This window comes from Coregonus clupeaformis, chromosome 21 (genome assembly GCF_020615455.1).
Source record: "Coregonus clupeaformis isolate EN_2021a chromosome 21, ASM2061545v1, whole genome shotgun sequence".
Lineage (NCBI taxonomy): Eukaryota > Metazoa > Chordata > Actinopteri > Salmoniformes > Salmonidae > Coregonus > Coregonus clupeaformis.
Genome location: NC_059212.1, coordinates 37,116,355 through 37,138,965, shown reverse-complemented (window position 1 = coordinate 37,138,965; position 22,611 = coordinate 37,116,355). Strand labels below are relative to the sequence as shown.

The 22,611-nt window shown below is 41.6% G+C and overlaps 1 protein-coding gene across 2 annotated transcripts; it reads right to left on the bottom strand.

Moving 5' to 3' along the window:
• Positions 1-938: 938 nt before the first annotated feature.
• LOC121535328 (cAMP-dependent protein kinase catalytic subunit beta) lies at positions 939-13,778 on the bottom strand. Of its 2 annotated transcripts, XM_041842275.2 has the most exons (11): positions 13,428-13,778; positions 7,499-7,507; positions 6,627-6,688; positions 6,222-6,350; positions 5,305-5,403; positions 5,085-5,167; positions 4,735-4,861; positions 4,382-4,477; positions 4,125-4,247; positions 3,692-3,856; positions 939-2,532 (listed from the first exon to the last, which is right to left on the bottom strand). In XM_041842275.2, the coding sequence occupies exons 1-11, from the start codon at positions 13,471-13,473 to the stop codon at positions 2,407-2,409; spliced, it is 1,065 nt and encodes a 354-aa protein (XP_041698209.1). In that variant the 5' UTR covers positions 13,474-13,778; the 3' UTR covers positions 939-2,406. The 2 variants fall into 2 exon arrangements, with proteins under 2 accessions (XP_041698209.1, XP_041698210.1); XM_041842276.2 differs by lacking the exon at positions 7,499-7,507.
• Positions 13,779-22,611: the final 8,833 nt, after the last annotated feature.

Below are 22,611 nucleotides of genomic sequence, written 5' to 3'. Positions count from 1 at the left end.
GTTTTGCAACGAAAACGAGAGTTTCTATTGGACAAATTCGGGTAGGTCGCTCCCCGTTTCGTTCATTTTGCTCTGTTTGCTTCAGTTTGACTCTTAAACAGTTTACCCTGGGTATAATTTGGTTTGGAACTAGTCACAGTGACTAGGGTTTGAGTCCCTGTCAGGGTACCCCCTAATTAACTACATTGGTGTCAGGAGTTGGATAGCACCACTGAAAGCATGTTTTAGGCATATTTCATTGTTGATAGAATGCGGTGTACTAAAGTTATCAGACCCACCATACATACAGTACTATCCTTACTACTTCAGCTTCTATTCAGCTTGAATTCTACATTTAACACATCTTCCATTACCATACAAATGCTTTTACAGGAAAGGTAAACATTTGTGAATTGTAAACAGTAAAACGAAGATTGACACAATTTCCTCTGAATTACTTTCTTCATTTATAGCCAAACTCTTTTTATTTAATTTTTTATATTTGGTTTAATTTAAATTTTATTTTTTGTCATTTAGCAGACGCTCTTATCCAGAGCGACCTACAGGAGCAATTAGGGTTAAGTGCCTTGCTCAAGGGCACACCGACAGATTTTTCACCTAGTTGGCTCAGGGATTAGAACCAGCGACCTTTCGGTTACTGGCACAACGCTCTTAACCACTAAACTACCTGCCGCCGCTCTTTGAAATGATTGCTATTGTTATGCGATTTAACTAAGTGGGCATATGCGCAAATGATCCAATACAGCTAGAATACTTCATATTTGGTAAATGTAGTAGTAATTAAAAAGTACATGAACATTTCAGTCATGATGTGTGATGTATCCAATGTAGCCTCTTGGATGTTGTCCTGATTTATAGTTTGACAAAAATAAAACCCACATATGAACACTCCTAGAGCAGTATGCTGTTATGGGCAAAAAAAACTTTCCAAACTTTGACACTTTTAAAAAATAAAATTTATTAGCATCTCTAATGTGTATAAATAAAAACATATGAAACAATGCATATACTGTACGTATAATGTAATGAGCTGAAGAATGACTGGATTATGTGATACAAAGGAGCAGTCTTGTTTTTAGTAGTTTTTTTTGCCAGTGTACGTCTGTGAGAAAAAACATGTACCTTGAAATCAAGCATTTTAAACAATATGCATACCTATAAGTTGCAACTCTACATTCTGTCATAAGAATGAAACAAACAAGGAAAGGAGAGAGGTCAAGAACAGCAATAGGGGAAAAACATGGAAAACAAATTGTTTTGCGATCCCTTCTGAGAAGCTTGTAAAACGTCTTAGCATCAATATATTGTTATGAAGTGTGTACTGGGTCCACTAACAATGTTGAGGCAAAAGTCACAACACTATACACACTGAACTGATCAATTTAAAGAGTACACCATATTTCACTTACGCATTTGGAGCTCCACAGATTAATTTATAAAAGGGTCCTTTTTTATTAGCGGATCTTACATTTTAGGGACCAAAAAGCCTTCAATTTTAATCCATGGATTAAAATATGGTAAATTAAAAGGAGAGATTATAAATTCAACAAATTCTAGAATTTCTCTGGCACAAACAGAAACAACAATCACAGTTTTGTTAATTTCTGTTTGTAATTGGGTTCGCCATTCTCTGCAATGACTTCCCTGTTACAGGGCCAGAATACCAATGACCCAGAGAATGGGCACTTTGTGGGGGTGTTGGAATTGGCTCTCTAAGGCAAAAGGCAAAGAAAGGAAGGGACCTCTCTTCCTCGGTCACCCAATGAGTTGTATTTTGGTCATGCTCTTAACACTCAAGGGTGTTTAAAATGTCTTAGAGTGACAAACATTATACACAAAGGACAAATAATATTTCTGAAAGATGGCCAAAACATTGTCCTATTTTTTTCTTGAAAACCATCTCAGACTTGTAACAGACTAAGAATATAAACGTTTGACAACTAGAGGCAATGCCCTACAAAACCACACAATCATGTGCGATACTGCCACAGGCAAATCGGTTTGAAGTTACACTGCGTGGACTTATAATATTCAATTGGCCTTTGTCTCATATAATAAATCTGGTTTCTGGTTTTCCTCCTAAATCAAAAACTATCACAGCTGTAAAGGGGAGCACAACATCCATGACAACAACAACTGCTACAAAGTTCAAAAACAGAGTGGGTAGAGGGGTTTAAAAAAGAAAGGTGACGTGTCTGCTTTAATATGCAAGTGTGTGTGACAGTGAAGGTGTTATCATCGGCACCCAAGGATCATGGCGACCTCATTCAGCCTTGTGGAATGAAGGAACTACGTAGTAATAGTTGAACAATGGTCTCTGCTCCAACCCAAAGTCTTTAGAAGAGTGCAAAGATCCCCTTATTTTTCATGTGTGTTTTAGCCCTGATATATCCACGTTCGCACAAGCTAAAACTCGGAAAACTCCTTTGCGCATTTTTCCGTTACGGAGACGCGGATCTCCTCCTCCTCGTAGTCGTCGAAGTTGCTCGTGTCTCCAGCGCCTCGACACTTTGGTATGAACGGGGCTTCCACCTGAAAACACAGAGAGCAGCACAACCAGGAGCAGAGTGAGGGAGTTTGCCTTAGAGGAAACAAAGCCAGTTCTTCTAGAGATGCCTAGGTAAGGCCTCCTTTCAGCAAACTACTTTATGAAGTTATTCTAGTGAGTCAAATAGAAAACATTATTATGACTCCATAAAGACTATTGTTGCAAGATCACAATGCTCTAGGGTTGGGCAATGTCTGTAATGACATCATCCCATCGTCCTGTCCAAACATCGTTGATATACGATAGTATCGTCAAATGTTTTTCTTCAGAGGGGTCAATTGGCGGAAAGAACGCAATATAAAGGACACATACCAGAACTGTGATTTGGTGCATAATGTCATTATTTTCATTTAAATTGTTACAAAAGCCACAAACAATCTAATTAAATCATTGTTCAAAACAAGTGTTAGGCCTAGTTATTTTTTTAATCTAGTCTAGGCTGCAGAATGAGTATCAAATCGGTAGGGCTTGTTTCTCTTGTCCATAAAAATACTCGGATATCAGTTATATTAGCCTACATTAAAAAAAATGAATATTAAAGCCACATCAAGTGTAGGCTATTGTTATTTCATCTTGATCATCTGAGTAAGTGCATTTGCGACATTCTTTCTCCATAAGGTATGTACTCACTAACTGTAAGTCGCGCTGGATAAGAGCATCTGCTAAATTACTAAAATTTAAAATGATAAGGCTACTTTCCGACAGTTTGACTGTGAAGGGATTTCCCTTAGTAACTATAGTATAGCCTGCCTTAAGCTAAATCAGAAAAAAACGATGGCTGACTTGGTGGGGGGAAAAAAAGCACATCTTCGCCTGTTTGGCAGTTGTTCGGTTTCAGGCCAAATAATAAAGGTGAGCCAGCAGACCGAAGCCACTTGCAGAATATGCAAAAAGTTTATCAGGCCAAAGGATGGACAGACTACAAACCTCTGTCAACATTTACAAGTCCATCATCCTGCTGAGTTCGCTACTCTGGGGCAGAAAAGGTGAACATGCAATCGTAAAAATGGCCCAATCCTACAATGCTCAAGAAAGTGCTACTGGATATCAATAAAATAGTGTGTTTCATAAAAGTTAGGTGTTATAAAGAGCAATTTAACTTTGCATTGATTGTCCTCATCTTCCAACATAGCCTTGACGTACCTTCCTCTCGTAGATGGCGATCCAGTCCGTTGTGGCGAACCACTTGTGTCCCTTGATGTCGTTGACGCCGTTCTTCAGGTTGCCGTAGCGTTTGGTCAGGTCCACCTGCAGCAGGTTCCTCAGCAGGTCCTTCAGGTCAGAGCTGAAGTGGGATGGGAAGCGGACCTACAGGGGGACACATGTTAAGGTTTGTCTAAATGGTGATGTATTGACAAATGTACATTTGCTCCTCGTTAGCCCTCTAAAGCAAGTGATTGATTTAAGACGGAAGAGGCTTTCACAACAAACATAAGCCAAAAGCCAGACAAGCCTTCATTGGACAGTTAACTCCCACTGAGTTCAGCTTACTTAATGAGAACAAGACAGGTGTTCAAAATGTGTTAAACTGCAGGTGAAATGGGTTGGCCAGGTTGTAAAATGGACTTGTCCTTACCTTTCCAGACACAATCTTCTCATAGATCTGAATGGGCTGGTCAGCAAAGAAGGGAGGGTATCCAGCAGCCATCTCATATATAAGGACCCCCAGGGCCCACCAGTCCACTGCTTTGTTGTAACCCTACACAAAGCACAATGACAATGTAGTTCATAGTCACATATCTAATCCAGGGCAACAAATTATGTTCCATGTCTTCAAATGGAGTAATTTCATGTACTGTGTGTGTGTTTTTGTGTGTGTGTGAGGACTCCCACCTTGCTGAGGATGATCTCGGGTGCCAGGTACTCTGGAGTTCCACACAACGTCCAGGTTCTGCCTTTTACCCTCTTTGCGAATCCAAAGTCGGTCACCTGACCATCAAGAACATGTACAGTCAGTAAAGCAACATAGCAGAGAAAATATAACCCAACACTACAGTACAGTCCACAGGGAGTGATGTGTCACGCACAGTGCTCGAGTTGGGTCTGTGCTCACCGGTATACAGTACTGGCACCTCAAATGTTCTACTGCTCGAATACCAGCATCTCTTATGAAATAGTGGCTCTAAAATTTGAACAGTGGTGCTGTAAAATAAAAATGATCCACTTCAAGCACCGGTCCCACATACCTGGATGTAGCCGTGGTGATCGATTAGAAGGTTCTCAGGCTTCAGATCTCTGTAGATAAGGTCAAGTGAATGGAGGTACTCAAACGTCAGTACTATCTGGGCTGCATAAAACCGTGCGTGTGGTTCACTGTGATGGAAGAAAAGACAGAAGAACCCGTTTAACTGATGATATAATGGCAGAAAATGAAGAGTTTTAATTAACGACCAACTACATAAGCACTGAAATAAACAAAGTATAGGTTACAAAATTATCAAAAATATAAATTTTCAATCAACAATCATCTATAAACAATCTGGAATCAACCTTGTTTTGTATTGAGGCACAGAAAGTTCAGCAGACAGACACTCACCTGAACCTTCCGATTCGTCTTAGATGTGAGAACATCTCTCCTCCTGGAACGTACTCCATCACCATGTACAAATTGGAGTTGTCCTGTGGAGGGACACAAACAGATGTAAACAAATCCATACAGATACTGAGATGATAATAACTGAATAGCCTAATAAAGAGGCCAGATCTCAATGGCCAGATTGAAAAACACTATAAGCCTTTTTTTGTGTGAACTGTACCTTGAAGGCATAGTCAAGTCTGACGAGGAAGGGAAAAGACACAGCCTGCAATATTCTCTTCTCGTTTAGCGTGTGTTCTATTTGCTTGAGTTTCACCACCTAATAGACAAAGAAGTGATCATCAGACAACTGTCTTGACCGACAAATTACATTTTTGTTTACTGTTAGTGATGGCATGACAAAACAGTACAGAGGTTGGGGGAGGGGGGCAGCTTTTAAAATGTCAGTAATTAAAAGAGAAATGATATAATAATAATCCAGACACTCACAGGTCAGATCATATGTGTGCTAGTGATGGGAGGAGCCAGGCAGACATTACACTACACAATGATACAGTACTTATGTTATGCTACCATATAACATCTACAGTGTTTTATATCATTGTTGCCCCCTTTTATTTTTATTTTAAAGGGAGTGGAATTGCACGCTATCTTTTAGTATATTTTGAATGCTTCATTTAGACAGGTGAAAACTGATGGGATGGGAGTATGGAGAGAGACCACAGGAGGTTGGTGGTACCTTAATTGGGGAGGACGGGCGTGTGATAATGGCTAGAGCGGAATAGTATCAGATACATCAAACACATGGTTTGATGCCATTCTATTCGCTCCGTTCCAGCCATTATTATGAGCTGTCCTCCCCTCTGCAGCCTCCACTGAGGGAGACATAGGTGGAAGGGGGGAGACAGAGATTGAACCCTGGTTTTCATTAGGGATGCATACATGTGCTTGCTGCCGGGAATGTTACCCACTCGACCACGGCTTTGCACTTGTTGCCCCCTTTTATCCCCTAAAATAGCATCTCTTCATCCTCTTCCCGTAGCAAGGTGATAAATTGCCAAGTCTGCGCAAATATACATGAGTTACCCATCCTGCAATATGTTACAAAAGGCCAGCTATTTTCCACTGGGCACCCACCTTTTGTTTGTCCAGTATTTTCATGGCGAAGAACTGCTCTGTTCCTTTATGTTTGACCAGCATGACTCTTCCGAATGAGCCTGTACCCAGGGTCTTTAGCCTGTCAAAGTCATCTAGGCCCGTCGTGCTCTGGAATGGGTAACACAAATCATAGGAAGTGGATTAGGCCTACCTAATGGATAGACCACAGCAGCAGTCCAAGGCTTTTACTCAGTTCAACTTAGATATTCTTCACATCCACTCTCAAAACACATTGGTGAAGGACCTTGGACCTTCTCCCCCAATACGGTTGAGAAGGCCAAGAGATAGAATGTGAGGAATAGCAGAAAAAGTAAATGAGAAAGAGTCCCCAAACCCTGGATTTGTAGCTCCAGGCAAGGCCTCTGAGCACTGAAAACATCTCACCTGTGGTGGACATTCCCATTTCCGTAAGAAGTCTTCTTTGGCTTTGGCTAGAAACTCTTTCACTGTATGGAAGAAAGGTAGAAACACAGGCACAATTAGCCCACCGGAAGGAATTGTCGGTCAATGCATAATGATTGATTCCTATTTAATGACTTTGGATTGCATGGAGCGGGCAACAAAGTACAAAGGAAATCTTAATGGAACCTTATGTGGGAATTCTAGAACAGTGCTGGGGATCAATAGTGACAAAATCAGTATGAAGTGGGACTTAATGGCGACAAAGACAGGTAAGGTCTAACTAACCAAATGCCCATCTGCATTGAACATCCACAAAATACATGTACGGAGTAAAGGGAAACGCAACAACAAAACAGTTCTGTTTCTAATGATACAAAAAACACACACACACCAACCAAGACAGGCAGTCTAAGTAAGAAGTGATGCCAAGAGCACTATGTCATGTTTCTCTTTTTTAAATGGAGAGGGGGATGTAAGAATTCACTAAGACAGGAGGAGAGACTGGTCTCTCATGAAGCATGAAGAGCTCTTGAGCATCACTTTCTTTCTGCACTGACTGTGCATTAGGGCCTAATACTGTTCAGGGAAAGGCTTTGACACTCGCAGCATTGTTTTTGACGAGCAAGGACAAACCAACATACATGGAAAAACATAGCAGATATCCAGAATGACAGAATGCAGATGACAAAAACATACAGGTTTAGGTAATGGTTTTGGCAGAACATAGATCGAAGCATATAGTGAACCTCTACTACAAGCCAAGATTGGGTTCATTTACAATAGAATCAATGCATGCAAGGTTCAGAACTTCGGACTTCTGTCATTTTGGGCATCTAGTGGAAGAATGGGCATACCAAAAGTCTCTATAGATCACCCAAGGATTTGCAGGAACAATCACCCACATGGATGGGATGATGTGGAAGAAAGACAGAGAGAGATAGATTTATGTACTAACAAGTATATCAGATCAACAAACATGGACCATATGCAGTGAAGAACAACAGAAGTTGACAGCGAAGGAAAGAGACAGTAAGAGAGAGAGTTGTCATTCTAATCCTGTGATTTAGTTTGACACAGAAAAACACAAGACTGTAATAAGAAAGGTTATTAAACGGACTCCTGTGGGTATGAAAAAGTCACAACATACATGACAAAATTACGTGACTAGGATCGTATGGAAAATTCTGTACAAATACAAAGATCTACTGTAGTACACAGAATGCTTTAATCAATGTGAAGTTATTTTTATATAGGCTACTCTGTGTGTTGAACCCCTAAATATCCCACATTACCCTGGCCTGACAAGTAGACTATACTGTATGGCCTGAACAATACCAGTATCACAATATTTTTTCCATGGCAAAAATGAAAACCCAAAGCAGACCAAACTCTTTGGTACTTAAAAAACCTGCTGTATGTAAAAGATTGTGTGCTACAGCTTGGAAAATAAACACAGTGGGGAGAACAAGTATTTGATAACCTGCAAAATCGGCAGTGTTTCCTACTTACAAAGCATGTAGAGGTCTGTAATTTTTATCATAGGTACACTTCAACTGTGAGAGACGGAATCTAAAACAAAAATCCAGAAAATCACATTGTATGATTTTTAAGTAATTAATTTGCATTTTATTGCAAGACATAAGTATTTGATCACCTACCAACCAGTAAGAATTTCGGTTCTCACAGACCTGTTAGTTTTTCTTTAAGAAGCCCTCCTGTTCTCCACTCATTACCTGTATTAACTGCACCTGTTTGAACTCGTTACCTGTATAAAAGACACCTGTCCACACACTCAAAACAGACTCCAACCTCTCCACAATGGCCAAGACCAGAGAGCTGTGTAAGGACAATAGGCATAAAATTGTAGACCTGCACAAGGCTGGGATGGGCTATAGGACAATAGGCAAGCAGCTTGGTGAGAAGACAACTTTTGGCGCAATTATTAGAAAATGGAAGAAGTTCAAGATGATGGTCAATCACCCTCGGTCTGGGGCTCCATGCAAGATCTCACCTCGTGGGGCATCAATGATCATGAGGAAGGTGAGGGATCAGCCCAGAACTACACGGCAGGACCTGGTCAATGACCTGAAGAGAGCTGGGACCACAGTCTCAAAGAAAACCATTAGTAACACACTACGCCGTCATGGATTAAAATCCTGCAGCGCACGCAAGGTCCACCTGCTCAAGCCAGCGCATGCCCAGGCCCGTCTGAAGTTTGCCAATGACCATCTGGATGATCCAGAGGAGGAATGGGAGAAGGTCATGTGGTCTGATGAGACAAAAATAGAGCTTTTTGGTCTAAACTCCACTCGCCGTGTTTGGAGGAAGAAGAAGGATGAGTACAACCCCAAGAACACCGTCCCAACCGTGAAGCATGGAGGTGGAAACATCATTCTTTGGGGATGCTTTTCTGCAAAGGGGACAGGACGAGTGCACCGTATTGAGGGGAGGATGGATGGGGCCATGTATCGCGAGATCTTGGCCAACAACCTCCTTCCCTCAGTAAGAGCATTGAAGATGGGTCGAAGCTGGGTCTTCCAGCATGACAACGACCCGAAACACACAGCCAGGGCAACTAAGGAGTGGCTCTGTAAGAAGCATCTCAAGGTCCTGGAGTGGCCTAGCCAGTCTCCAGACCTGAACCCAATAGAAAATCTTTGGAGGGAGCTGTAAGTCTGTATTGCCCAGCGACAGCCCCGAAACCTGAAGGATCTGGAGAAGGTCTGTATGGAGGAGTGGGCCAAAATCCCTGCTGCAGTGTGTGCAAACCTGGTCAAGATCTACAGGAAACGTATGATCTCTGTAATTGCAAACAAAGGTTTCTGTACCAAATATTAAGTTCTGCTTTTCTGATGTATCAAATACTTATGTCATGCAATAAAATGCAAATTAATTACTTAAAAATCATACAATGTGATTTTCTAGATTTTTGTTTTAGATTCCATCTCTCACAGTTGAAGTGTACCTATGATAAAAATTACAGACCTCTACATGCTTTGTAAGTAGGAAAACCTGCAAAATCGGCAGTGTATCAAATACTTGTTCTCCCCACTGTCCATGTGATTCTGGATGACAACATAAGTATGTTAATTTCCAACATTAGGGCTGTTTCCCTAAAGAAGTACATCCACTTCATGTTTTGTTTCCTTGCCACGATGCTACGGAGTATCGCGATACTGGTATCATCCCTGCCCTACTGTATTGTATGACATTCAAGAAGACAATATACGACCACGTAGCTAATGTAAATGTTTACATTTTTGACAAGGCACCAGAGCTGGTTATGGTTTACTGTACAGAATGTGAATCCAACCTAGGCTAATGTAACGGTTATGTTTCCACTTACCACTGCAGAAATGTGTATTTAATGTTTATGTATTCTAACCGGTTGGTTCAAGTCAGATGTCAATAAGGTGTAATGTCATTGGCTAGGCTTGCAGATAGGGGGAGATCGCGAACGTAAATTCTTCCCAGTCTGATAATTCATGCAAGAGGTAGGTCACGTTGTGAAATAATGTATTCTATTTACGAATTTACAATTTGTATGGGTTCACTATGTACATTTCCTGATGTATATATACACACACACACACACACACACATGTACAGTACCCGTTAGATATTGGGGGCTTCCAGTGATGTGCTTTTGTATGCATGTTATTGCTGTACAAGTGATTTAGCTAGCATGTTATAAAATGTAATGGTCGCATTAGCTCCCAGCTAATACACAGTTGTTTCCATGCTAAAATCTGCAGCCATCAACATCATCAAGCTATGCACATCTGATGTGCTGTCCTTTGTCTATTGTCACAGGAATAAACAACAATCAACTGGGATCGTTGTCTAGAAATTATTTATTTATTTATTACACAACACAAGAGTTAAGAAGTACGATAAAATCTGTATTTATTTATTTTTACCCCTTTTTCTCCCCAATTTCGTGATATCCAAATTGGTAGTTACAGTCTTGTCCCATCGCTTCAACTCCCGTACGGACTCAGGAGAGGCGAAGGTCGAGAGCCTCTTGACACACTGCTCGCTTAACCCGGAAACCAGCTGCACCAACGTGTCGGAGGAAACTGGCGACCGAAGTCAGCGTGCATGTGCCAGGCCCGCCACAAGGAGTCGCTAGAGCGTGAAGGGACAAAGATATCCCAGCCGGCCAAACCCTCCCCTAACCCGGACGGCGCTGGGCCAATTGTGCGCCGCCTCATGGGTCTCCCGGTCGCGGCGACACAGCCTGGGATCGAAACCGGGTCTGTAGTGACTCCTCAAGCACTGCGATGCAGTGCCTTAGACCGCTGCGCCACTCGGGAGGCCCGCGATCACATCTGTTACACCAAGTCCAGTATTGTATAGTAGAACGTACACCTGAGTACAGTAGTACAGAACAGTTTTTATAGATGAGCACCACTAAGCTAATATTTCAAGAACATGGTTGGCTAATGTAATGATTTTCCATTGAAAATGTGAGGCTAACATATTTAAAAATATGGAAGGCTGTGACATGGAACAGTGAAAACAAGCCTCAGAATTCAGTATCAGAATTAGCCTATTCAGCATGCACCTGCCAAACTGGGAGTGTTTTGACATCTCCCAAGAGCCAAGACAATGAGTCAAAGGTGCTGAGGTGGTTAGCAGGCTAGCGCAACACACACATTGGCTATTATCAGGAACCAGGTTGCTGGCTCTGTGAACAGCAACAGGCCAGACAAATCTGTAGCAGCAGCAGCAGCTCAGGGAACTGTATCAGCTTAGACAGGTTTAACACTAGAAGCTTGGGAGACTGGGGCTCATGTCATGTCAACACTAGCAGGAAAACAGACAGCACAGTGCAGGCTTTGGTTGCACTGATCAGATCAAAGAACATTGCTTGATTCCTGAAACTGGGAAGATACCAGAGGCTGGCCAGGTTCATGTGCCTCTGCCTGGTCTCTTCCAACAGTTCAATAAATCTCATATGAGCAGATTAACAGCATCATAAAGTGACAAAGCTTTTAAACAACCCAGATGCATTAAAGTGCTACCTATTATAAATATGTTTCATGTTAAAATATGACCATACAGTTTAGTCTACAAAAAGTGAAGTGGATGGAAGTCAGTCACATTTCCTGGACTCACTTGCGTGAGATTACTTTGCTGCATGCAATCCACACAAATGTAGATCTGTACACAAACCAATGTCTCCATATTCCTGACTGTATAGGCCTTCATGGGGAAACATTTAAGTTTTATCACAGCATGCTGTGCATTGATTAACAGCATACGTACGTCATAAGCGTACCATTACCAATTAATACAATCCCAGGGCTAGTTGCGTCAAAGCTTGTAATACCCCTTATCCTCTGACGAAGGTCTGATGACAAGCCCTTCCAGTCAATGACAAACTGTGCTGTGTATGTGTGTATCTGTGTCTGTGTGGACCTTCACATCACTAAGATTAAACAAAGACAAAAAATACTTGTGAGATAAATCACTTGGGGAGGTTGTATTACGGGCCTGGTTTTATGAATGGGAAGAGGGCATTTGTCATTTCTTCACCATATTTGGTCACTGTTTAGCTGTGCGCAAGGGGGTAGAGGGAAAGCTGTATATATGTAGCACCTCAAGACTGAGATGTGGAGGTAGAGGCAGAGCCTGATCACTGAAAACAACTACTTATCCTCAAACTACTTATCCTTAGTGTGGTTAATCTAACATGTAATAAATAAATAAAAAGTATACCGTTTATATTTGCAGCATTGGAGTGCAGTGAAATTCTGGTTGCTAATAAATCATCTCTTTACTTTAGCTAGTAAGATTACAAATTAGCTAAAACAGCTCTCTGGAACCTACAAATGCAATAGCAAAACAACAGGCCTTCATAACTACTCAATAAGAACGTGAGACCGCCATCCGTCAAATGGTCAAGACTTTAGCTGACTGGCTATAAAGCTAACGTTACTGCTACAGTAGCTGGCATTAAACATTACTCTGGCTTGGTGATGTCTCACGGGCCTGGTGGTGGCTAACGTTAGCTAACGCTGACATGAAACTAGCTCTCATTGACCTTACCTAGGTAGCTCCTGACAGCAGAATGGCATTCAATACAACTCGATAGCTAGCTATCTACCTAGCTAGCAACCTATTCTGTCTAGATACCAATATAGAGGCTATGGTTAGGCCTTTTCCCAGCTAATCCCCCGGTATCGTTAGGTAGCTACAATCTTATCTTGCTTGATAATTGCGTTTTGGTTGCCCGGTAATAACTATATAGCTAGTTAGCAACATTGTTGTTACATAGTTCACATTACCCATGTCTAGATAACGTTAGCGAACTAGTTCGTTGGTTGCTAACTAACAGTAGCCATCCAAGTGAGTCCCTGCCCCGAAAAAGGTTGCCACTGACAACATAATAGAGAACGGGCTAAAAACGTCCCACACTAGCTAACTTACTAACTAGCTATAATGTTAGCAGCTAGATAGGCATCTGGATCAGGTTGTAACAATTTAGCCACATAGTTACTAAACCATCTTTGATTTAGCTACACATTCATTTGTCGCTAGCTAGCTACCTAGGATTAATTCACAAACTAATTACTATACCCTGCATCGCAAAATGTGTAGGGGAGGGTGTAATTAATGTAAATGTGCACAACATCAGGGATAAGTGAGCTTGTGCACACTCCCGATTGTCAAAAAACTGTTCTCCATAAAATATTGCAAATGTCAACATTACATTAGCAAATGTTAGCATGCTAACGTTAGCAGTATTGATAATGCTCAGCGACCATCCCAACTCACCGCTCTCAAGCTCGTTGCCTTTCTTGGCAGTAGCAGTGTTCCCCATCGTATTGGAAGACACGGTGATCGCTCAAAATGCGGGAGATCGTGGTAACGTTAGCTAGCTACACTGTTGAGTGGTGGTCCCCTCGTATTCGTCGTAGCTAGCTACAATCGTTATTTTGGATCTATATAGCTAGAGATAATGTTACAGCCCAAATCCCTGTACACAACCCCCCTTTAGATATTACCCTTCCTAGCTCTTCTCTATCTCGCTGACATGCAGCTAGCGGTCACTGCTCTCACTTCTCCCCCAAAGCATTCGTTGTTGATGGCTTGGTCAAAGACGTTCTGTGTGAAGAGATATCGCACTCAATCTTCTTCTTCTTCTTCTTCTTCTTCTTCTTCTTCGATGAGGTTTAACGGCGGTTGGCATCCAATTTGTTGCATTACCGCAACCTACCAAACTGGAATACAACTCCCTTATATTTTGCTTGAAAAATAAAAATAAAAAATACTCTACCATCTAACACTACACTCACAAATTCAAAAATATTATTAATAATTAACACCACCCTACTCCACTATTTAAATATATTCATTCCTACCTCTTGCCCTCAACCTGAAATGATGGGACATCACCACTTAACACTCTCTGCAACTCTTCCGATGTCAAGTCTCGCCCACCCAAATACCTCTCTGCAGCTGCCACCACAACCTCAATTTTCTTCGACTTACGCTCCATCCCTGCAGTACAATTAATAACCATTGCTATAAATGCTAAAAATCCCATTTTACTGAAACATACACTACCGTCAAAAGTTTGGGGTCACTTAGAAATGTCCTTGTTTTTGAAAGAAAAGCAATTTTTTTGTCTATTAAAATAACATCAAATTGATCAGAAATACAGTGTAGACATTGTTAATGTTGTAAATGGCTATTGTAGCTGGAAACTGCTGATTTTTTATGGAATATCTACATAGGCGTACAGAGGCCCATTATCAGCAACCATCAGTCCTGTGTTCCAATGGCACGTTATGTTTGCTAATCCAAGTTTATCATTTTAAAAGGCTAATTGATCATTAGAAAACCCTTCTGCAATTATGTTAGCACAGCTGAAAACTGTTGTGCTGATTAAAGAAGCAATAAAACGGGCCTTTTTTTATTAATTTTTTTATTAATTTTACCTTTATTTAACTAGGCAAGTCAGTTAAGAACAAATTCTTATTTACAATGACGGCCTACACCGGCCAAACCTGGACGACGCTGGGCCAATTGTGCGCCGCCCTATAGGACTCCCAATCACGGCCGGTTGTGATACAGCCTGGAATCGAACCAGGGGGTCTGCCTTCTTGAGACTAGTTGAGTATCTGGAGCATCAGCAATTGTGGGTTCGATTACAGGCTCAAAATGGGCAGAAACAAATAACTTTCTTCTGAAACCCGTCAGTCTATTCTTGTTCTGAGAAATTAAGGCTATTCCATGCGAGAAATTGCCAAGAAACTGAAGATCTCGTACAACGCTGTGTACTACTCCCTTCACAGAACAGCGCAAACTGGCTCTAACCAGAATAGAAAGAGGAGTGGGAGGCCCCGATGCACAACTGAGCAAGAGGACAAATACATTAGAGTGTCTAGTTTGAGAAACAGACTCCTCACAAGTCCTCAACTGGCAGCTTCATTAAATAGTACCCGCAAAACACCAGTCTCAACGTCAACAGTGAAGAGGCGACTCCGGGATGCTGACCTTCTAGGCAGAGTTGCAAAGAAAAAGCCATATCTCAGAAAAGTCTAAGATGGGCAGTCTGAGGTATGGCTTTTTCTTTGCAACTGCCTAGAAGGTCAGCATCCCGGAGTCGCCTCTTCACTGTTGACGTTGAGACTGGTGTTTTGCGGGTACTATTTAATGAAGCTGCCATATCACTTGTTGGCCTATCCCTCTGTATTGGTACATATCTACTACTCTCACCACTCCTCCCCCTTGACCCATCTTCCTCTACTTTCTTCACTGCCTCAGGATATGACAACTTCTTCACTACTCTTACCCTGGAAACCTCAACCTGCCTTACAATATTAATGGTGCATTACTGCCACCAACTGGACTGGAGTATAAATCCATTACACGTCATACAAAAAAGGGAAAATGAAAAAATAAATGACCCTGCCAACTTACCCTACACTCATTAAAAACCCACCACCCCATTCCACTATTTAGACCCTATCTGATCCTACACCAGGCCTACGGCCTGGGAGGACGGGACACTACCATTCAACACACCCTGTAACTCCTCTGCAGTAAAATCTCGTAAAACCAAGTACTTCTCTGCAGCTGCCACCACAACACCTATTTTCTGTTATTTACGTTTCATTCCTGCGATACAGTTGATAACCATGGAAATGAACGCTAAAAAGCCAACCTTACTGAAGCACATTTCATTCGTAAGCCTATCACTCTTTACTTGCAAGATTCTACTACTCATTGGTAGCCTCATAGGATCCCTCACCCTTGATCCATCTTCCTCTACTTTCTTCATTGTCTCAGCATACGATACCTTCTGTACAACTCTGACCCTGGCAACTTCAACCTGTCTCTCTCGCATCGGACACTTCTGATCCCCAGCACCATGGGCACCCCTACCCCCCAACACATACCGCTTCTTTCACCAATACTACATATTCCTTTCTCCCATTACCTCCTGTACACTTCTCACATCTCTCTCCTACACAGCATGGCCATCAGGCTCCCTCTTGAGTCATGTGTGTCTTAATTATTTTATCAAAGGTGCACTTAAAGCATCAGACAAGCTCAGTGCATATAGTTGATATTATTCAAACACATAGGTTGTGTCTATCTATGGAAAAATACACGTTTAAAAATGTAGACCAATTGATTGGTCGAAAGAACAGACGACTCTCGGTCGAACTGAATGCACCCCTGGGTGCCATCTCACTGCTGACACTAAGGTCACCAATTCAGGGTGTAGGCCTATCAAACCTCAAACCTGGTTCCCTGCCAACTGTCAGTCCAACATGTGATTACACCAAAAGTCTCAAACATTTTGACAATGTTGGTCGCTAGCTATGTGTCATACTAAAATTGTTACATCATGCTTAGCCTCAACTATAGTTTTGCTACTTAGAAAATACATTAGTGCAACACATTCGGCAGAAAATAGCTTCATTTTCATCAGATGACAACAGAAGTTCAATGCTATTTGGCTAGAAGCCACACAAACGATGCATGGCCATTATATTTCTAATGTTTATCATAGAAAGAATGTAGCCAGCCACATTTCCTAATGAGATAAGTAGCTACGCATCAGTCAGAGCACTGTCTGCTGATAGAATGTCCATTCGTGAATTCTCATCTGAGTGGAGAAGTGCAACTGAATTACAAAATGAGTGTGATGCCGAGCAGAAATTACAAAAAGAAGCATTTTAGATCTGCGTTTACCAAATGCAGCAAGATATTTCTTATGTGTTTAATATTTTTTTCTGCGCAGAATTCAAGACAGTACCAGCAAACGGTGTAGTCCCGTGTAGCTCAGTTGGTAGAGCATGGTGTTTGCAACGCCAGGGTTGTGGGTTCGTTTCCCACGGGGGACCAGTATGATTTTTTTTTAAAATATGTATGCACTCACTAACTGTAAGTCGCTCTGGATAAGAGCGTCTACTAAAATGTAAAATGTAAACATCTTCAAAGCAGTACCTATGTTAACATGACTGATATCTAGACATAGCTAACTAGCGTTAGGTATATATTCCCCCTCCAAACTGGAAGGTACGTCCCCGTGCTTCAACTACTCAGCCCCCTCACACATCTCGGCTGTGCATTCCAGTGGCTTCACGGTCGTCATCCCACTTCTGACACCAACAGTGGTGACCCGTCATTCAGAGCCCCACATTTTTTGCAAAAAAAAACACAACAAATATTTTTGGGGGGATTGCCTGTTTTGCATGTTATTTTGGCATGAATACGTGTCACATATCAGTTTGCAAACAATGTAATAAATAAATAAATATAATTTAGTTAATAAAGCCTCCATACAAACATGGTCTCTTTTTTGCTTTCTTCAGTAAGGCAGATCCAAAATGCAGGTGTTTAAGCCTAGCTCAGTGCTTTTTGTGGTGGTGGGGCAGCCAGCGGAAAAATATGGAGCGTAGGGGTTGGTAATGTTATCTAGTTGCGCCGTGATTGGCTCAGTGTTCTGTCACTCATGGGGACACTACGTCAGTGCCCAATCTAAGGGTTGAGCTAAAAAATGCAAGCCCCTTGGGTGCTGCCATAGAGTTACATTAGAAGTGCCCATCCAAGAAGGCTAAATGTCTTTGGCCACAGATAAAATGACGTCAAATCACGTTATATCTAGAGTAGCTTTGATTGGACTGATCATGTCAACATCATACTTTCAAAATCTTAGCTAGCAGTCATCATCATGAATCAAGTTGACAAGCTACTGGCAAATCCTTTTAAATCCTTGTCATATGAAGAGAAATTATAGATTTAACGTATCGGTGCTCATCAGCCATTGGACATATACATTACACAACAGGTTGGAAATCGCAAATTCAACAATGAGTGGTTTGGAAGAAATCAGTGGCTAACTGCAAGCATTGCAAAGCAATCACTAGCCTGCTAATCAGTGGAGTGGGTGTGTGGTCCCAATTCTCGGTTTAAGGTTCTCTTTTCCAAGTTTAAAATGATAAACATTCAACATTGGCCATGCTGTCAATCCAGCATGATTTCTGCCGCGCTCAAAACAACTGTTAACTCGGAACTGGGAAATCTGACTTCAGTGAGTTCAAGACAACTGGGAACTCGGGAAAAGACGAGCTCCGACTGGGAAAATAAATGTTGATCGGTCATCCAACTCGGAATTGTAAGTCGGGAACTCTGGCCTCTTTCTAGAGCTACGACCTGAAGATCACTGACGTCATCATGATTCAACCTTGTTTTTTTCAGTTCCCAGTTGTCTTGAAAGCACCATAAATCCAGAGAATGCCAGACTTTGATGACAAAGTTTGATGACAAAATTTGCCCACGATGGACCTCCACGCCACCTTCCTGTTCAAGTGAGCACAACACAACAAGGTGAGTCCAAAAATGTATTGTATGCTGCTGCATAAATGATGTAATACGCCAGGGAGATATGTATACTGTAGCTAAGAAAGTTATACTAAGTGTATGTTGTGATGTAAGCTGTTAGTAGCCCATGTGCCTCACCCTAATAATTTGGTCTATTTTCCCCTCTTAATTTCGCCTACTGTTCTGACTTGGTGGTGCACATGTAGCCTATAACCTGTTTTAGAGAAATTAATCATTGAATATTGGTAAGAGCTTTCATTGTCTGCTTATATGCCCCCTTTATTTATCCTACAGTTCTGACTTGGTGTACAGGGAGAACACTGTAAGAACGGCCCACATTTCAAAAGTGCTGAACAAATAGTTATATTGACTACGTTCGTCCTAGCTCACTCATTAATGTCTTAATCGAAATTACGGATTGCCTCTTATCCGCTTGTCGTCCCCTTATGCCATAGTTTGTACATCTCAATTGTCAGTAGAAACCACATTTGTTTAAGCAAGTCAGCCATATCAGCTACAGTTGAAGTCAGAAGTTTACATACACTTAGGTTGGAGTCATTAAAACTTGTTTTTCAACCACTCCACAAATTTCTTGTTAACAAACTATAATTTTGGCAAGTCAGTTAGGACATCTACTTCGTGCATGACACAAGTAATTTTTCCAACAATTGTTTACAGACAGATTATTTCACTTATAATTCACTGTATTACAATTCCAGTGGGTCAGAAGTTTACATACACTAAGTTGACTGTGCCTTTAAACAGCTTGGAAAATTCCAGAAAATTATGTCATGGCTTTAGAAGCTTCTGATAGGCTAATTGACATCATTTGAGTCAATTGGAAGTGTACCTGTGGATGTATTTCAAGGCCTACCTTCAAACAGTGCCTCTTTGGTTGACATCATGGGAAAATAGAAAAAAATCAGCCAAGACCTCAGAAAAAATATTGTAGACCTCCACAACTCTGGTTCGTCCTTGGGAGCAATTTCCAAACGCCTGAAGGTACCACGTTCATCTGCACAAACAATAGTACGCAAGTATAAACACCATGGGTCCACGCAGCCGTCATACTGCTCAGGAAGGAGACGCGTTCTGTCTCCTAGAGATGAACGTACTTTGGTGCAAATCAATCCCAGAACAACAGCAAAGGACCTTGTGAAGATGCTGGAGGAACAGGTACAAAAGTATCTATATCCACAGTAAAATGAGTCCTATATCGACATAACCTGAAAGGCCGCTCAGCAAGGAAGTAGCCACTGCTCCAAAACCGCCATAAAAAAGCCAGACTACAGTTTGCAACTGCACATGGGGACAAACATTGTACTTTTTGGAGAAATTCCTCTGGTCTGATGAAACAAAAATAGAACTGTTTGGCCATAATGACCATTGTTATGTTTGGAGGAAAAAGGCGGACGCTTGCAAGCCGAAGAACACCATCCCAACCGTGAAGCACGGGGATGGCAGCATCATGCTGTGGGGGTGCTTTGCTACAGGAGGGACTGGTGCACTTCACAAAATAGATGGCATCATGAGGAAGGAAAATTATGTGGATATATTGAAGCAACATCTCAAGACATCAGTCAGGAAGTTAAAGCTTGGTCACAAATGGGTCTTCCAAATGGACAATGACCCCAAGCATACTTCTAAAGTTGTGGCAAAATGGCTTAAGGACAACAAAGTCAAGGTATTGGAGTGGCCATCACAAAGCCCTGACCTCAATCCTATAGAAAATGTGTGGGCAGAACTGAAAAAAGCGTGTGTGAGCAAGGAGGCCTACAAACCTGACTCAGTTACACCAGCTCTGTCAGGAGGAATGGGCCAAAATTCACCCAACTTATCGTGGGAAGCATGTGGAAGGCTACCCGAAACGTTTGACCCAAGATAAACAATTTAAAGGCAATGCTACCAAATACTGATTGAGTGTAAACTTCTGACCCACTGGGAATGTGATTAAATAAATAAAAGCTGAAATAAATAATTCTCACTACTATTATTCTGATATTTCACATTCTTAAAATAAAGTGGTGTTCCTAACTGACCTAAAACAGGGCATTTTTACTAGGATTAAATGTCAGGAATTGTGAAAAACTGAGTTTAAATGTATTTGGCTAAGGTGTATGTAAACTTCCGACTTCAACTCTATGTAAATGAGACTTAATGAGCAGTTTTTCTGCCAGACAAGGCTCCGCTGATAGCCAGGTGTAACAGTGGTAAGGTGTTGGGACTGCTGTTGGGACTCTGCTGTTGGGACAGCTTTATTTAGGCCCTAACAGTTTGTGGGAACCGTTTGTCACCATTATAGTGCAATTAATTTATTGTTTAGTGTTGTGTTGTGTTATGTTATGTAGTGGCTTTGTTGGCATGCAACCCCCAAAAATGTTTGCCCCACCAAGATGTACATGCTAAAATCGCCAATGGACACCAATGTAGCGAATGGCAGGGCAGGGCAGCAAACACCCTACGCATCGCATCGTGGCAAGAGGGTTAACTCACTTTGTGGGAATTTTAACATGAGTATGGTCAAAAATAGCTAGCTAGTTATCTTCGGTATGATGTTCCTGGGACATCTGCTAACGTTAGCTAGGAAAAGTATATGCCGGGACAACATACCCAGGTAAAGCTTACCTGTATAAAACAATCAAGCTAGCTGGCTATCTACATCCCATGTATGAACATTTACATTTCAATCCCCATCCCATGTTACAGAAGCTAAAATTCGGTTGGATAGCCACATATGGCTCTTAGCTAATGACCGTTAACTAGCTAGCTAACAAAACCTAGCAAGCTAACCGCTAACATTAGGCCTAGCAACATTTTGAAGGAAATAGCTACATATCTGTTTCCTTGCTACTTGATATTTCTCAGTCAAGATGTTAAAAGTTCGCTAGTTATTCATCTTCAAGTTAAGCAATAAGTACATCCCTACCGTCCATAATGACAGAGGCTTGCCTCCTTCTCTTGCTACTAGCTAGCTAGCCGCCAGAAGAAAGTGCTGTGTTGTTGTTCGGATCGTTCGTCTGCTGAATACACATTAATTAGTCGGCTGTTTGGCGCCGAATGGCGCGTGCCTTTGGGCTAGTAGTAGGGAGAAAATCCTTGCGGCTCAGTTAGGAACGACAGCCAGATCTTCACGGTGTCAGGATGATAAAGTCCACAGATGACCATACTCAAACGGATGTTCAGTGTTTTGGAATTATGTTCTAATTTACCCTGATCTGTGCCTGTCTAAAATGTATCCAATTTAGGAGTCTTACAGAGACAGGGGAAGTTATAGTTTTGCAAACAGATGGACCCCATTCAATGAATTCTGTGATTTTTTAAATGAAAATACAGGTATTTTCTCCTGAACTTGTTTAGACTTATGCAATCAAGGAATGGGTCCATCAGTACCTTGTGGGCTTTAAGGACTGTATTAGTTTCTAAACCTTACTGTACTGTCTTTAGTATTATCATAAATTACCACCAGACTTAGCTTGACCCCTAGCACCTTACTTGCTGAGCTAACAATAAATACAATAAAATAACAATATATTTCTCTGAGAGACATTGGCATTTCCGTACCAGCAGATATACACAGGCCTAATTAAGACGCTTTCAATTAATGACTTGTAAAACAATGACCATAAAACACGATCAACATAAAGACTTTCATTAGGCACTGTTAAGCAGTTGTTGGGTTGGCTTTCCTCTCAATTTGGTTCAGGACACCAACAGCGAATTCTAACAAATAATCAAAGAGGCTGTCGGCTAACCTCATCTTGATGGCCAACTCCTGCTGCCAATTCTGCATCTGGAGTTGTTCACCACGCAGCTCTTGATGTTGAAAGAGACCAACAGGATATATTAGGTCCAGTGTGTTTGTGTGCGTGTGTGGTGCGTGCGTCCGTGCATGCTTACATATGTGCGTGCCTGCATGTGTGTGTGCGTATGTGTGGCAATTATGGACAATGACAACACACTTGTAAAAAGCTTACCAGAATGCGGTCCAACTTGTCCAGCTTTATCCGCTTGCGAAGATTTATCCGATTGCGAAGATCTGGCCAAACTTCCATGCTGAGTTTGCACTTGTAGGTGCGATGTCTGACCTCAGGCTTCTCCCATGGCAGTCCTTTAGGATCTC

Excerpts from the sequence above, each read along its gene's own strand:
- LOC121535328 (XM_041842275.2), bottom strand. The coding sequence starts at position 13,473 with ATGGGGAACACTGCTACTGCCAAGAAAGGCAACGAGCTTGAGAGCG. Across the intron at positions 6,351-6,626 it reads AATGGGAATGTCCACCACAG|AGCACGACGGGCCTAGATGA; the intron begins GTGAGATGTTTT and ends TACCCATTCCAG. Across the intron at positions 4,478-4,734 it reads ATCACCACGGCTACATCCAG|GTGACCGACTTTGGATTCGC; the intron begins GTATGTGGGACC and ends CTTGATGGTCAG.